This window comes from Rhizophagus irregularis, chromosome 2 (genome assembly GCF_026210795.1).
Source record: "Rhizophagus irregularis chromosome 2, complete sequence".
In the NCBI taxonomy this organism is placed as follows: domain Eukaryota; kingdom Fungi; phylum Glomeromycota; class Glomeromycetes; order Glomerales; family Glomeraceae; genus Rhizophagus; species Rhizophagus irregularis.
The window spans coordinates 5,048,098-5,061,135 of record NC_089430.1 but is presented as its reverse complement, the minus strand read 5'-3'; the positions used below and the strand labels follow the sequence as shown (position 1 = coordinate 5,061,135).

At 24.6% G+C, this 13,038-nt stretch overlaps 3 protein-coding genes across 3 annotated transcripts; 2 read left to right on the top strand and 1 right to left on the bottom strand.

Annotated features, from left to right (window-relative positions):
- Nucleotides 1-372: 372 nt before the first annotated feature.
- OCT59_012442 (uncharacterized protein) lies at nt 373-1,260 on the top strand (the record flags this gene model as incomplete). Its single annotated transcript, XM_066134468.1, has 4 exons — nt 373-757; nt 829-927; nt 1,010-1,129; nt 1,199-1,260. The coding sequence occupies 4 exons, from the start codon at nt 373-375 to the stop codon at nt 1,258-1,260; spliced, it is 666 nt and encodes a 221-aa protein (XP_065989731.1).
- A 1,893-nt stretch (nt 1,261-3,153) lies between these two features.
- OCT59_012441 (uncharacterized protein) lies at nt 3,154-4,603 on the bottom strand (the record flags this gene model as incomplete). The annotated part of the gene is made up of 14 exons (XM_066134467.1): nt 3,154-3,161; nt 3,240-3,274; nt 3,352-3,386; nt 3,458-3,493; nt 3,563-3,609; nt 3,675-3,714; nt 3,786-3,836; nt 3,906-3,923; nt 4,052-4,070; nt 4,135-4,153; nt 4,224-4,256; nt 4,360-4,394; nt 4,466-4,482; nt 4,601-4,603. 14 exons carry the CDS (start codon nt 4,601-4,603, stop codon nt 3,154-3,156), a joined length of 396 nt encoding a protein of 131 aa, XP_065989730.1.
- A 7,587-nt stretch (nt 4,604-12,190) lies between these two features.
- OCT59_012440 (uncharacterized protein) lies at nt 12,191-12,588 on the top strand (the record flags this gene model as incomplete). The annotated part of the gene is made up of 2 exons (XM_025315913.2): nt 12,191-12,440; nt 12,509-12,588. 2 exons carry the CDS (start codon nt 12,191-12,193, stop codon nt 12,586-12,588), a joined length of 330 nt encoding a protein of 109 aa, XP_025181839.2.
- Between the last annotated feature and the right edge of the window lie 450 nt (nt 12,589-13,038).

Genomic DNA, 13,038 nt, shown 5'->3' with positions numbered 1-13,038 from the left:
TGGAAGTTTACGAAATTATTTAGATGAAAATTACAAAGAATTAAGTTGGAATTATAAGTTCAGTTATTTAAAATACCTTGCATCTGGACTTGAACATATTCATAAAAATGAATTAATTCATCGAGATTTACATCCTGGTAATTTATTAGTATCTAATTACGCCAAGATTGCTGACATGGGATTATGTAAACCTGTAAATTCTGAAAATACAAAAAATGGTATATATGGTGTTTTACCTTATATCGCTCCTGAAATTTTGCAAAACAAAGATTATACCAAAGCTGCAGATATTTATAGTTTTGGTATAATTATATATGAATTAATGTCCGGATTGCCCCATATTATGATGTAGACCATGACATAAGTTTAGCAATGAAAATTTGTCAAGGACTTAGACCAAGATTCAATACTAAAGTACCACAATTAATTGTGCATTTAATTAAAAGATGTTTAGATGCAAACCCATTAAATCGTCCAACACCAAAAGAAATTGATAGTATTTTGTACAAATGGCATAGAATTATAACGCATCAGGATTTTCATACAGAATTATACAAACAAATTAAAGAAGCAGATGAATTTAATAATAGTTTATCAACTAGTATTATAACTTCAACTAGTCTGGGATTATCATATGAAACACATTCAGGTGCCATTTATACTAGTAGATTGCTTAGTTATAGTAATCTTCCTGAACCAAAAAATTCTGTCGATTATTATGAACAAAATGATAATATAATAAGCATGAAAGCTTCAGGTATCAACTAATTTTAATGTATTAAATCAACATAAAATTAATTATTAATAACTTGTTAAATTATTAAATAGAATCCTTACAGATTGATTTCCATAAATTGAAAAATGAAGATAATAATATTCCTGAACAAAAAATTTCTGATGATTATTATGAAAAGAATAATAATAGTGGTATAAATTTTCGATACTTTTTTTTACGAAAAAATATTCAAATTAATTAAAGTATTAATAAGTTTTAATTTACTCTAAATAGAATCTTTACAAATTGATATTTCTCAATTGAAAATTACTGATAATATATTTTCCGGAGAAAAAAATTCTGACGAATATGATGATAAACAAAATGATAATATGATTAAAATGGAATCTACAGGTATTGTTTGATAAAAGAAAAATATAAATTAATTATAAAAAGGCTAATAAAATTTTATCTATTAAACAGCATCTTTATCTTTACAAATTGATGTTTTTCAATTGAATATTAATGAAGATTGTAAATTTTAAGTTTATATTTATAATTTTCTTTTTTATTCATATTTATATATCTAAATTTCTATTTTCTTTTTCTTCTACTTTTTTTTTAGATCAAAGTAATAAATCTAAAGGAATAATTATCCAAAACAATTAAGTAACCAAGTACTCCTTAAATTTTAATTACTGTAAATTTTATATTTTTATACTTTATTTCCCATCATTATAGTTTATAGCAGAAGAAGGGAGTAAGAATTAAATGTACACTTGTTATATTACTGTATATTTATTTATTTATTTTTTATTTATTAAAATCATTGATTATATCCTTAAACCTTGATAAATTTATAATTTGACCCTAATACAAAAAGGATTTAAATGAACCATTTTTTTAAAAAAAATTGTTTATTATTTCGAGTATACAATCATATTTCACAATTGATGAGTAAATCGAGGAATTGCAATTGAAGGGAAAAAATGCATCAAATTTCAGATTCAAAGTGGCTAATAAAAATAAAATATATCATAGAATTATCAAAAGTATGATAAGAGTCATAAATTAATATAGTCATAAATTAATATAATGAAGTAAATTTCTGATTTTGGTAGTGCGGACATGTGCGCTTGCACATGATTTTTTCTTTTTCTGGGCGTTTCTTTGTTTTTTCTTTTTTTTTTCTGGTTTCTTGGGCAAGGTAAGCTTATCCTTTTTGTTCGTTCTTTTCATTTCTTTTCATTTTGTTATTTATTTTTGCTAACATCTTTTTTTACTTCATTTCTCTTTTATTTTCGGTCATTAATCATTATGACATTATCGTAGTCAGTTCTTTTTTTTTTTAGGCGTTTTTGATGTTTTAATGTCGTCTGGTTCCTTAGATAAGGTTGGCTTATCCATTTTATTTATAAATTTTATAGAGGAGCATATTAGTAAATTAATCCTGTTGCAACGCAACAGGCTACAGCTAGTAAATATTAAATTTATTGATTATATACTCAAAATAAAATGAGGTGTGACAAAAAAATAATTTATTATTTCGAGTTTGACGACATTATTAATAGAATGATAAAACCAAGGACTTGCAGTTATGATTACAGCTGAAGAGTAAAAGCTATGTAAACATAAAATTTTGAAATTTAATAAAAATTAAGCGCAATCCACGTAAACAAATCAAATAAAGAATTAAAATTTTAATGTCATCAAACTTTTATTTATAATTTTTCATAATAAATGTTGGCAAAAAATATAAATTGTTAAAATATAACGTTAAATAAATTATATTATAATATTTATATTGAGTAAAAAGATTTAGATAAAATAAATGAAAATATATAAAATTTCTTAATTAATTATCTAAACTATTTAACATAATTTTCCAAAAAGTTTGTTTAACCTCTAATAATTTGCCCAGTAAATAGTTTTTGTATAAATTTGTACCAAATATATATTAAAATATACAATACACAAGGATGAGCCCGTTTGGCACAAAATTTGAATTGATTCGTTCTGAATTAATTCCAAATTCATTCTAATTTTAACTATATTTATGCTGATGTTGAGCCATCCATAAGCCAAATATTTGCCAAAAATGTACCAAATTTATTTATATTTGTTTAATATGTAATTAAAAATATTGTTTATTTAAAGTAATATTACAGTTTACTCAAAGTTATAATACAGCTTCATTGTATTAACTATCTAGATCTAAATCTATTTTGTATCAATATTAATCTATACTAAAGTTCACATCCCGTATAAATCCATCTAAAGAAGCATTCGATGCCTAAAAAAAGAAAAAGTTAAAAAATCTACAAAAAAAAAAGGAAAAAATTAAAAAAAACCTTTTTCTAAGTTTCAAATTCCTTTTTTTCGAAACTTACCTATCTCACGCGTCTAACTGAGAGTTGATTTCTCACCAAGATCCGTGTCTAAGCTGCTAAAAAAGAAAAAAATATAAATTAGCAACTGTTTTTAAATGACATAATAAAGACGGAATAAAACAAAAAAATATTACTCCCACTGAAGTCCCGCGTCCAAAGAGTTGAAGAACTGTCTAAAAAGTAAAAGAGAACAGTTAGAAAATGTTCGTCAAAATAAAAATTTTAAGAAAAAAATGACAATCTTACCAAAATGCTGCATCTGGAGAGACCAGAAGAACCATCTAAAAGAAGAAAAAATTAAAACATTTGAAAATATTTCATTAAAATAAATAGTTAAGAAAAAAATGCCCACCAAAATCCACATCCGGAAGTTCAAAGAATAGGTTACCTAAAAAGGAGAAAGAAACATTAATAAATGTTTCTCAAAGAATAGTTCAAAAAAATTCCTCCACCCTACCAAGTTTTTACGCGTCCAAAGACTTGGTCTTCTAAAAGAAGAAAAAACTGAAACGTTAGTATATGTTTCATTAAAGAAATATATAGAAACATAATATTGTCCGATTTCTTACCAAAATCCCATGCATTTGAAGGGTGGAACGAAGACAAAATCTAAAAAAAGAAAGTTTAGTAGTTTAGTACCAAAGATTACAAAAAAAACAACAAACAATAAAAAAACCCACCTTTATTTTCACAAAAGAGACATTAAAATATAAAAAAAGAAATATCAAAACCTAAAGAAGAAAGATTAATTATTAGTATGAAGACAAATAGATAAAATGAAAATAAAATTGTACACTCACCCAGAAAATCGGCAATATCTAAAAAAGAAAGATAACACTGAAAGTTACCAAAACCTAAAGAGAAGCTGAAATTTACAAAAAAAAAAGAAAATCAAGTTAATAATGAATATGAAGAAATAAAAAAGTGAAAAAAAATGGACACTCACTTGAGAGAATCGGCAAAATCTAAGATAAAAATGAACCATTAATAGAGTTCATTAAATTAAAGTAATTAATGAAAAAAAATTACCCACCAGAAAGAGAACCATCTAGATAAAAGAAAGTAATGAACTGTTAGAAACTGTTAACAAAAATAGTTAAAAAAATTGAATACCTTACCAAATTCGTGTTTAAGGAAACTGAAAGAATCACCTAAAAAGACCTACAAAAAAGAAAGGAAACGTTCAGTTAGAACGTTTCTTAAAGAAAGGAAAAAGAAAAATGAAAGTTTTGTAGTGAAACGTACAAAACTTACTGTTTTCTGAATTTCTAAATTCCCAGAAACCAAACCTACAAAAAAGAAAGAAATGTTCAGTTAGAACGTTTCTAATAAAAAAATATATAATTTGAGTTAAACTCACCATTTCAAGCTCCTAAACTAATTCCCGCTACAAAAAAAACAAAGGAAACGTTAGAAAACGTTTCCTAAAAAGTTAATTTTTTTTTTAAAAAATAAATTTTCTAAAAAAGTTTTGAAGCGACCCTTCAAAACTTACCATTTTATTTTCTGAAAGGAGGGAAGGGGAAAGGGTGGAAAAAGGGGGAAGAAGGGATAGGAGTGAGGGAAAGGAAAAGGGAAAGGGTGAAAGAGAGGGGGGTGAAAGGAAAGAGAGGGGAAGCAAAGGTGAAAGAGAGAAAAAAAATTAAGCTTTGCCAAAAAAAGCTTAATTTTTTTTCACTATACCGCAGCTGAAGCTGCGGTAATTATTAATTTAATATCACATGATACACGTGATACATAATTTTGGGTTCCCGAAATTTTTTTTTTATATTTTTAAATGATATAAATAACAGATGTGCTTATATGTGCTCATAATCACACATATATATTTAATATGAATAATGATATGTATATATGTGCTCATATACATACATAAGTATAAGGAAGTTTATCAAGTGCAGAGAAGAAGTAATACAAATTTTATACAAAATTTGTATAAATTATGGTCAAATAATTTTATGCGAAATATATAATTAAAATATATGTAAATTTATATGGAATTTATTTTTGAAAATATTTTAAATAAATATTTATTATAAATTTGGTATGATTTCATTCCTAAATATCGATTTTGGTACAAATTTAACGTGATTTAGTAAAATCATTTTATTAATGTGATTTGGATCGGCATAAATTTAATACAAAATAATGATATTTTGTATATTTTAGACAAATATAGGGTATAAATTTATACGAAAACTATTTACTGGGTTGTCATATATTATCTAACGCCAGTAAATAATTCATTAGACGATTATCTAAAAAAAAACAAATATAAACTCATAATTAAACAATGGCAGCCTCGTATTACCATTGTTTGATCTTATAAAATTACTTTTTGTTAAAAAAAAACGCAAAAAAAAAATTTTTCATTATTTATACAATAGAATTTACCCTATAAATCTATCAATTTTTTAGAGAAATATGAAATAACCATTTCAAAATATCCATTACATCACTTATAAATAGGTTAAAGAGCAACTTGCATTATGAAAATTTGCTCTTCAATATAATACCAGATTCTTTATTATAAAAACTATTAAGAATTAATACTTTATAATTTTGATTGTAAGAAATTGATCGTATCAATAAAGACATTAAATTGCTGTGTAATAAGCAAAAAATATTTTTTTTTTTAATTTACACAGTTTACTACGTATGTAATACATGGATGAAGTAAAATTAGTTAAGAATTTTTTTGACTCGGAATCAGAACCCAAGCCAGAACTCAAGCCAACTCGAGTCAGGGCAAGTTTGAAGTACGTAATCTCTGCTCAAAAGGTTGTAAATTTGAAAGAAATGCTTGAAATTGCTCTTTATAGGAAATAGATAATCAATTTATATTGTGTTAAGTATTTTAATTTTAATTTTTTTTTTAAAAAAAAAAATTTTTTAGCACGTATAGAAATAAATTTTGCAACAATACGAGTTTTTATTTATTTTATATTTTTAACAGAACTTTTATGAGACTTTGGCGCAACTAAGTTAACTCTTTTTTCACTAAATATTGTTTACCAGATATCAAAAAATTATATTTTTAGATTAGTCAAAAAGATTAATAAATGCTTAGATAAAAAGTTGTTTTTTCTAAGTAAAATTCTAATTCTGAGTGAGTTAAATTAAACAGTATAGTTAGTTAGTTCATTAACTGGATTTCATTATTATTATTATTTTTTTTAAAAAATATATATACATACAGTATATGTCCATAAAGTTGTAAATTATGAAATTGTAATCTATACAGTATATTTATATACTCGTGCGTGGATTTGTTTATAGATGAAATATACAAAAACTTCAATATACAGAACTTCAATGTATTTAAGTCAACGTATTGCAATATAATTTTTAAATGTTTTAAACGCAAAAATTTCACAAAATAAAAAAATTAGGATGCGTACGATAATAACATACATGCCCTCAAGTTAATGCCATAGTGCGAACCAAAGTTGTTTATAATTTTGGCCCAACTTCGCACTTTGGTCTACTGAATTTTCCCTAACGGTAATGCAGGCCTACATTACGATAGTTCTGAACAGAATTACTTATCACGTGCACTCGAGTCAAAAGATTTCTTTTTTTTGTTATATTTACAAATTACAATTTAAAAACAAAAAAGAATGATTAAAAAAATTAATGGTTAGTTCTGACTCTGCACGTTGCAAGTAGGGATGGAAATCGGTTCGTCGGTTCTAACAAATAAAAAAAATGAGCTACGTGCATCAAATTTAAGACACATCTTCCACAGCGTAACCAACAAAAAAAAGCTCGAGCACGTGATTCGTGATGTGGCTGTGTTTGATGCGATAATAAATATTTTTTTTTTCTCGCGTCAAATATTAACTTGCCCATTCACCTATTTCTTTATACATTTTATTTTTTGGAAACCTTAGAAACCTATATTATATAAATATTGTCTTTTCTTTTTATTTATTTCTTTTTATCACATATATTAATATAAAAAATAAATATTAATATTTTGCGTTTTTTTTCTTTGAAATTTTTAAAGTTTGTTTTAGCAAGTATTAAAGTAATTTATATATATTAATTTATATATTTTGACGTTTTTTGTATAAATATCACAAACTTGTATATTTTTATGTTACTTTATAGTAAAAAGAGTAAAAAGTCAATAGAAAATAAATTTTTTAAGTTTTAAATAGTTTTATTATATTTTTATTGAATAATACTGTATTTGTTTTTAAAATTCTCTGTATAACTGATAAAGTTACTTAAATATTAGAAGTCTTTGTTCGAAGTTAAATGTTACACCAAGATCAACCAATCAAAATTTAGACGCCAACACTTTATATTACGTGCCCAAGCTTTTTTTTGTTTAACTGTTAAGACACAAGTAGATCATGTGATGATGATCAATCAGAAAAATTTTGATTGGTAGTTTGTGTGTGATCGTCAGATGACTCAATCCAGAATTTAAAGATCGGTTCCATAATCGACTCGAGTCGACTCATTTTGAACCGATTCCATCCCTAATTGCAATTTGCAAGCCTTGAAATTCAGAATTCTGTATTGATTTTTGCGCCACTAATTCTTGTTTAGCAATTTATACAAGTTATCATTATTGTAGCAATTCGTTTTATGATGACTTAAAAATATCAAATTGAAATATGTCTTTAGCTTCTTTACGATTTCAGTTCAAAGTTAGAGAAGTTTATAATGTATTTTAATTTTTTGGAAAATATTCTTATAATATGTTTGAGAATAATTAATGAATTTTAATAAAAGGTAGAGCTTAAATTTTCTTTAACAGATGTGTAAAGTTCCTTTTATAAAAAAAAATAATAATAGTTTTGCACGTTAAATAGGTTATTTTAATAGATAGGTTACTTTATTGATTAGATTTTTTACGTCTATATTATATTAAAGTAGATTTGCACCAAATTTCTTACAATACTAATAAAGAGAGTTACTAGGAAGAAAAAAAAAACAATAAATATTCGCCGATCTGCAGAATGCATGTAATAATCTAGGCGCAGCTAGATTTTTATATTCTTTTTAGTGATGTTTTTTCTTGAAATTCTCACGGGTTTATTTAAAAGATGGAGTAAAAAGACTAATTATTAGTCAAAATAATTATATTAAAAGGTTTTATGGCACGGATACCGTGATATAAACCAGTTATTTCACGGTGCGCCATGAAAATCATAGTTCCCCGTGAAATAGCTATTACAGGCCTGATTAACTGACCAATTTAGATGATCTTCGCCCTAAATACTTAAATAATATTTTTTCTGGAGTTTTTTTCATTTTCTATTGAAATTTTTCTTTTTAATTCAGAACAAATTGTTTATTAATCTGAATTCGTTTATTATTATTTAAATGGATTTTCAAATTATTGGTGCCTTCAACAAGTCAGATGAGATATGTATGAAATGTAATAAAATTTGTTTTGAAAAACGGTTTAAGCAAAAATTTAAAAACTGGACTAGTGGTAATAATGATATTGATAAATTTATCCAAAATACTCAACATAATGATGATGCGGAAAAAGTGTTAGAATGGATACCTTATGATAAATTTAATAATATTAAGTGCATTGAAAAAGACAAAGTATATAAAGCAAATTGGATTGATGGATGCATAAATAAATGGGATGATAAAGATCAAAATTGGGAAAGAAAACATCAAAATATGGTTGTAATTATAAAAAGTTTAAATATTTCAAATATTAGTGAATTAACACTTACAAATAAGGTATAATTAATATTATTTAATAAGATTTTTAATTTTTGTTAATATATTCAAACATATCAATTTTATTTGTAGACTATAGGTTGCTATAAAGTTTATGGAATAACCCAAGATCCAGAAACAGAAAAATACATGGTGGTTTTAACATGTAAACAATGTAATAGTATATGTAATGCAATATACTTTCAACTAAATTTTGGAAATTGGACTAGTGGTAATAATATTATTGATGAATTTATTCAAAATTCTCAACTATTATCACATAAAAATTATCAATTATCAAAAGCATTAGAATGGATACCTTATAACAAATTTTATGATATTGAATGTATCGTAAAAAATAATAATAAAGTATATAGAGCAAATTGGATTGATGGATGCATAAATAATTGGAATAAAGAAAATCAAAATTGGCAAAGAAGTGATCAAAATATGTCTGTAATTTTAAAAGATTTAAGTGATCCAAAATATAATATATCAGAATTTGTAAACAAGGCAAGTTATTTTATCATTTTTTAAACAGTATACCTCTTATTAATTTATTATACTTATAGTTAACAATAGGGATAACTCAAAATCCAGAAACAAAAAATTATATAAGGGTTCAGAAAGATATATGTGAAGAATGTGATTATATATGTAATGCAATACATTTTCAACGAAATTTCAAAAATTGGACAAGTGGTAATAATTATGTTGATAAATTTATTCAAGATACTCAACTATTACTAGATCATAATTATTACGTATACCATGCATTAGAATGGATCCCTCATGATAGATTTTATGATATTAAATGTATTGTAAAAGATAAAATATATAAAACAAGTTGGATTGATGGATATGTAAATGAATGGGATGATGAAAATCAAAATTGGAAAAGAAAACATCAAAATATGGTTGTAATTTTGAAAAGTTTAAATATTTCAAAAGTTAGTGAGTTAACACTTACAAATAAGGTATAATTAATATTATTATTCAAATATTTTGATTATTGTTGGTATATTCAAATATATCTATTTCATTTGTAGACTATAGGTTGCTATAAAGTTTATGGAATAACTCAAGATTCAGAAACAGAAAATTACATGGTGGTTTTAACATGTAAAAAATGTAATGATGTATGTAATGCAATATACTTTCAACTAAATTTTGGAAATTGGACTAGCAGTAATAATATTATTGATGGATTTATTCAAGATTCTCAGCTATCATCATATAAAACCCATCAATTATCAAGAGCATTAGAATGGATACCTTATAACAAATTTTATGATATTGAATGTATTGCAAAAAAAAGTAATAAAGTATATAAAGCAAATTGGATTGATGGATATATAAACAAATGGGACTATGTAAATCAAAATTGGATAAGAGAAGACCAAAATATATCTATTATTTTGAAAAATTTAAATATTTCAAAAATTAGTGAATTAAATAAGGTATAATTAATATTATTTATCAAATATTTTGATTTTTGCTATTATATTCAATACATCTATTTTATTTGTAGATTATAGGTTTCTATATATAATGTTTATGGGAACTATACAAATCAAAATTGGAAAAGAAAAGACCAAAATATATCTATGATTTTGAAAAGTTCAGACATTTCAAAAGTTAGTAAATTAAATAAGGTATAATTAGTACTATTATTTAATAAAATATTTTGATTTTTGTTATTATATTTAGTACATCCATTTCATTTGTAGACTATAGGTTCCTATAATGTTTATGGAATAACCCAAGATCCAGAAACAGAAAAATACATGGTAGTTTTAACATGTAAAATATGTAATGATGTATGTAATGCAATACGTTTTCAACAAAATTTTGGAAATTGGTCTAGTGGCAATAACATTATTGATGTATTTATACAAGATTCTCAACTATCATTACATAAAGCCTATCAATTATCAGAAGTATTAGAATGGATACCTTATAATAAATTTTATAATATTAATAAATGTATTACAAAAAATAGTAATAAAGTATATAGAGCAAGTTGGATTGATGGATATATAAACCGATGGAATAAGGAAAGTCAAAATTGGGAAAGAAAACACCAAAATATGTTTGTAAGTTTAAATAATTTAAGTACTAATCCAAAATCTATTGAATCAAAATTTATAATGAATAAGGTACTAAAGTTATTTTCATTTAGTATAATTTATAAAATTTAATTATTACTAATATATTCAATGTTATTTATTTCAGTTGCAGAGTATAGGATTTGTTAAAATTTATGGAATAACCCAAGATCCAGAAACGCAAAATTATATGCTTGTTCAAAGAGATTTATGTGAAAAATGTAAAAAAGTGTGTAATGCAATATATTTTCAACATAATTTCAATAATTGGACAAGTGGTAATAGCGATATTGATGGATTTATTCAAGATATCCAGCTATCAAATCATAGTTATTATACATGCCATGCATTGGAATGGGTACCTTATGATAGATTTTATGATATTAAATATATTGCAAAAGGTGGATTTGGCAAAGTTTATAAGGCTAATTGGATTGATGGATGTATAGATAAATGGGATGATGAAAATCAAAATTGGAGAAGAAAGAATCAAAATATGTTGGTGGCTTTAAAAAGTTTGAATAATTCAAAAAATGTTACATTGGAGTTTATGAATGAGGTAACAAATTTTATTATTTGAAAATTTGTAGATATTTTAATTTTGCTAATATATATGCATTTTATTTTAGATTATATCACATTGTAAAGTAAATTTGGGTAGGTGTATTGTTAAACTTTATGGAATAACTCAAGATCCAGAAACAAAAAATTATGCTATGGTTTTAGATTTTGCAGAAGATGGAGATTTACGAAATTATTTAAATAAAAATCATACCAAATTATATCTTAATGATAAAATTAATTATTTACATAGCATTGCACGAGGGCTTGCAGGTATTCATAAAAATGAATTAATTCATCGAGATTTACATATTGGCAATATACTAAGGTTCAAAGATCTCACTTGTATAACTGATATGGGATTATGTAAACCTGCAGACTATGATGCATCAGAAAACACAAAAAATAGTACATATGGTGTTTTGGCTTATATGGCTCCTGAAATTTTACGAGGACAAAATTATACCAAAGCCTCAGATATTTATAGTTTTGGTATTATAATGTATGAAGTAATTTCTGAATTACCTCCATATCATGATGTAAATCATGATCATAATTTAGCAATAAGAATTTGTAAAGGACTTAGACCAAGGTTTAATATCAAAGTACCACAATTAATTGTCCGTTTAATTAAAAGATGCTTAGATTCAAATCCGTTAAGTCGACCAAAAGCAGAAGAAATCAAAAAAATCTTAAGTCAATGGTCTGAAGAATTATTTACTATGTTTAAAAATCATTATGTAACTGATAATTATACAGAAATACAAAAACAAACTAGAGAAGCAGAAAATATCAATAAGAATTTGGCGGTCAGTAGTGCACCTTCAACCAACTTAGGATTATCGCATAAAACACATTCAGAAGATATTTATACCAGTAGATTGCTTAATTTTAATAATCTTCCTGAACCAAAAAATTCTGTCGATTATTATGATAATCAAAACGATGATATAATTAGCATGGAATCTTCAGGTAATGGTTATTAAAGAGTATTTAAATTAGTTGTAAAATTATTAATGGAAACTTTATTTATTAATTAGCATCATTATCTCAGCAAATTGATATTTTTCAGCAAATTAATATTTCTCAGCAAATTGGTATTTCTCGACTAAACATTTAATGAAGATGGTAATATTTAAACTTACATTTATTATAGCAATGTTTGTTATGCATAATCAGTTAATTTTTTTGTTTATTTTTATTTATTTAGATCGGAAATGGTAAAACAAGTATATTCTGTTTGACATTTTAATTGCAAAGTAATGATTTTTATATCTTCATTTGAATTTTTCCGTCAATATAGTTTAAAATTCCGTATATTGGAGGGCTTTGAAAAAAATATTGTTTACAAATTTACACCTCGATAATTATTCCAATAGGATTAATTGATTAGGAATGACATTAAGAAGGATTTTAAATTGTGAAGATATTATTATTTAGTTTATTTATATTGTTTATTTTATATATATTTTCTAAGTTTATTAATTAAATAAAAAATTTATAAAACTAGATAGATTTGATAATGAGGAGTAATTTTTGTGTTATTCAATAACTAATTGAGATGCAACTT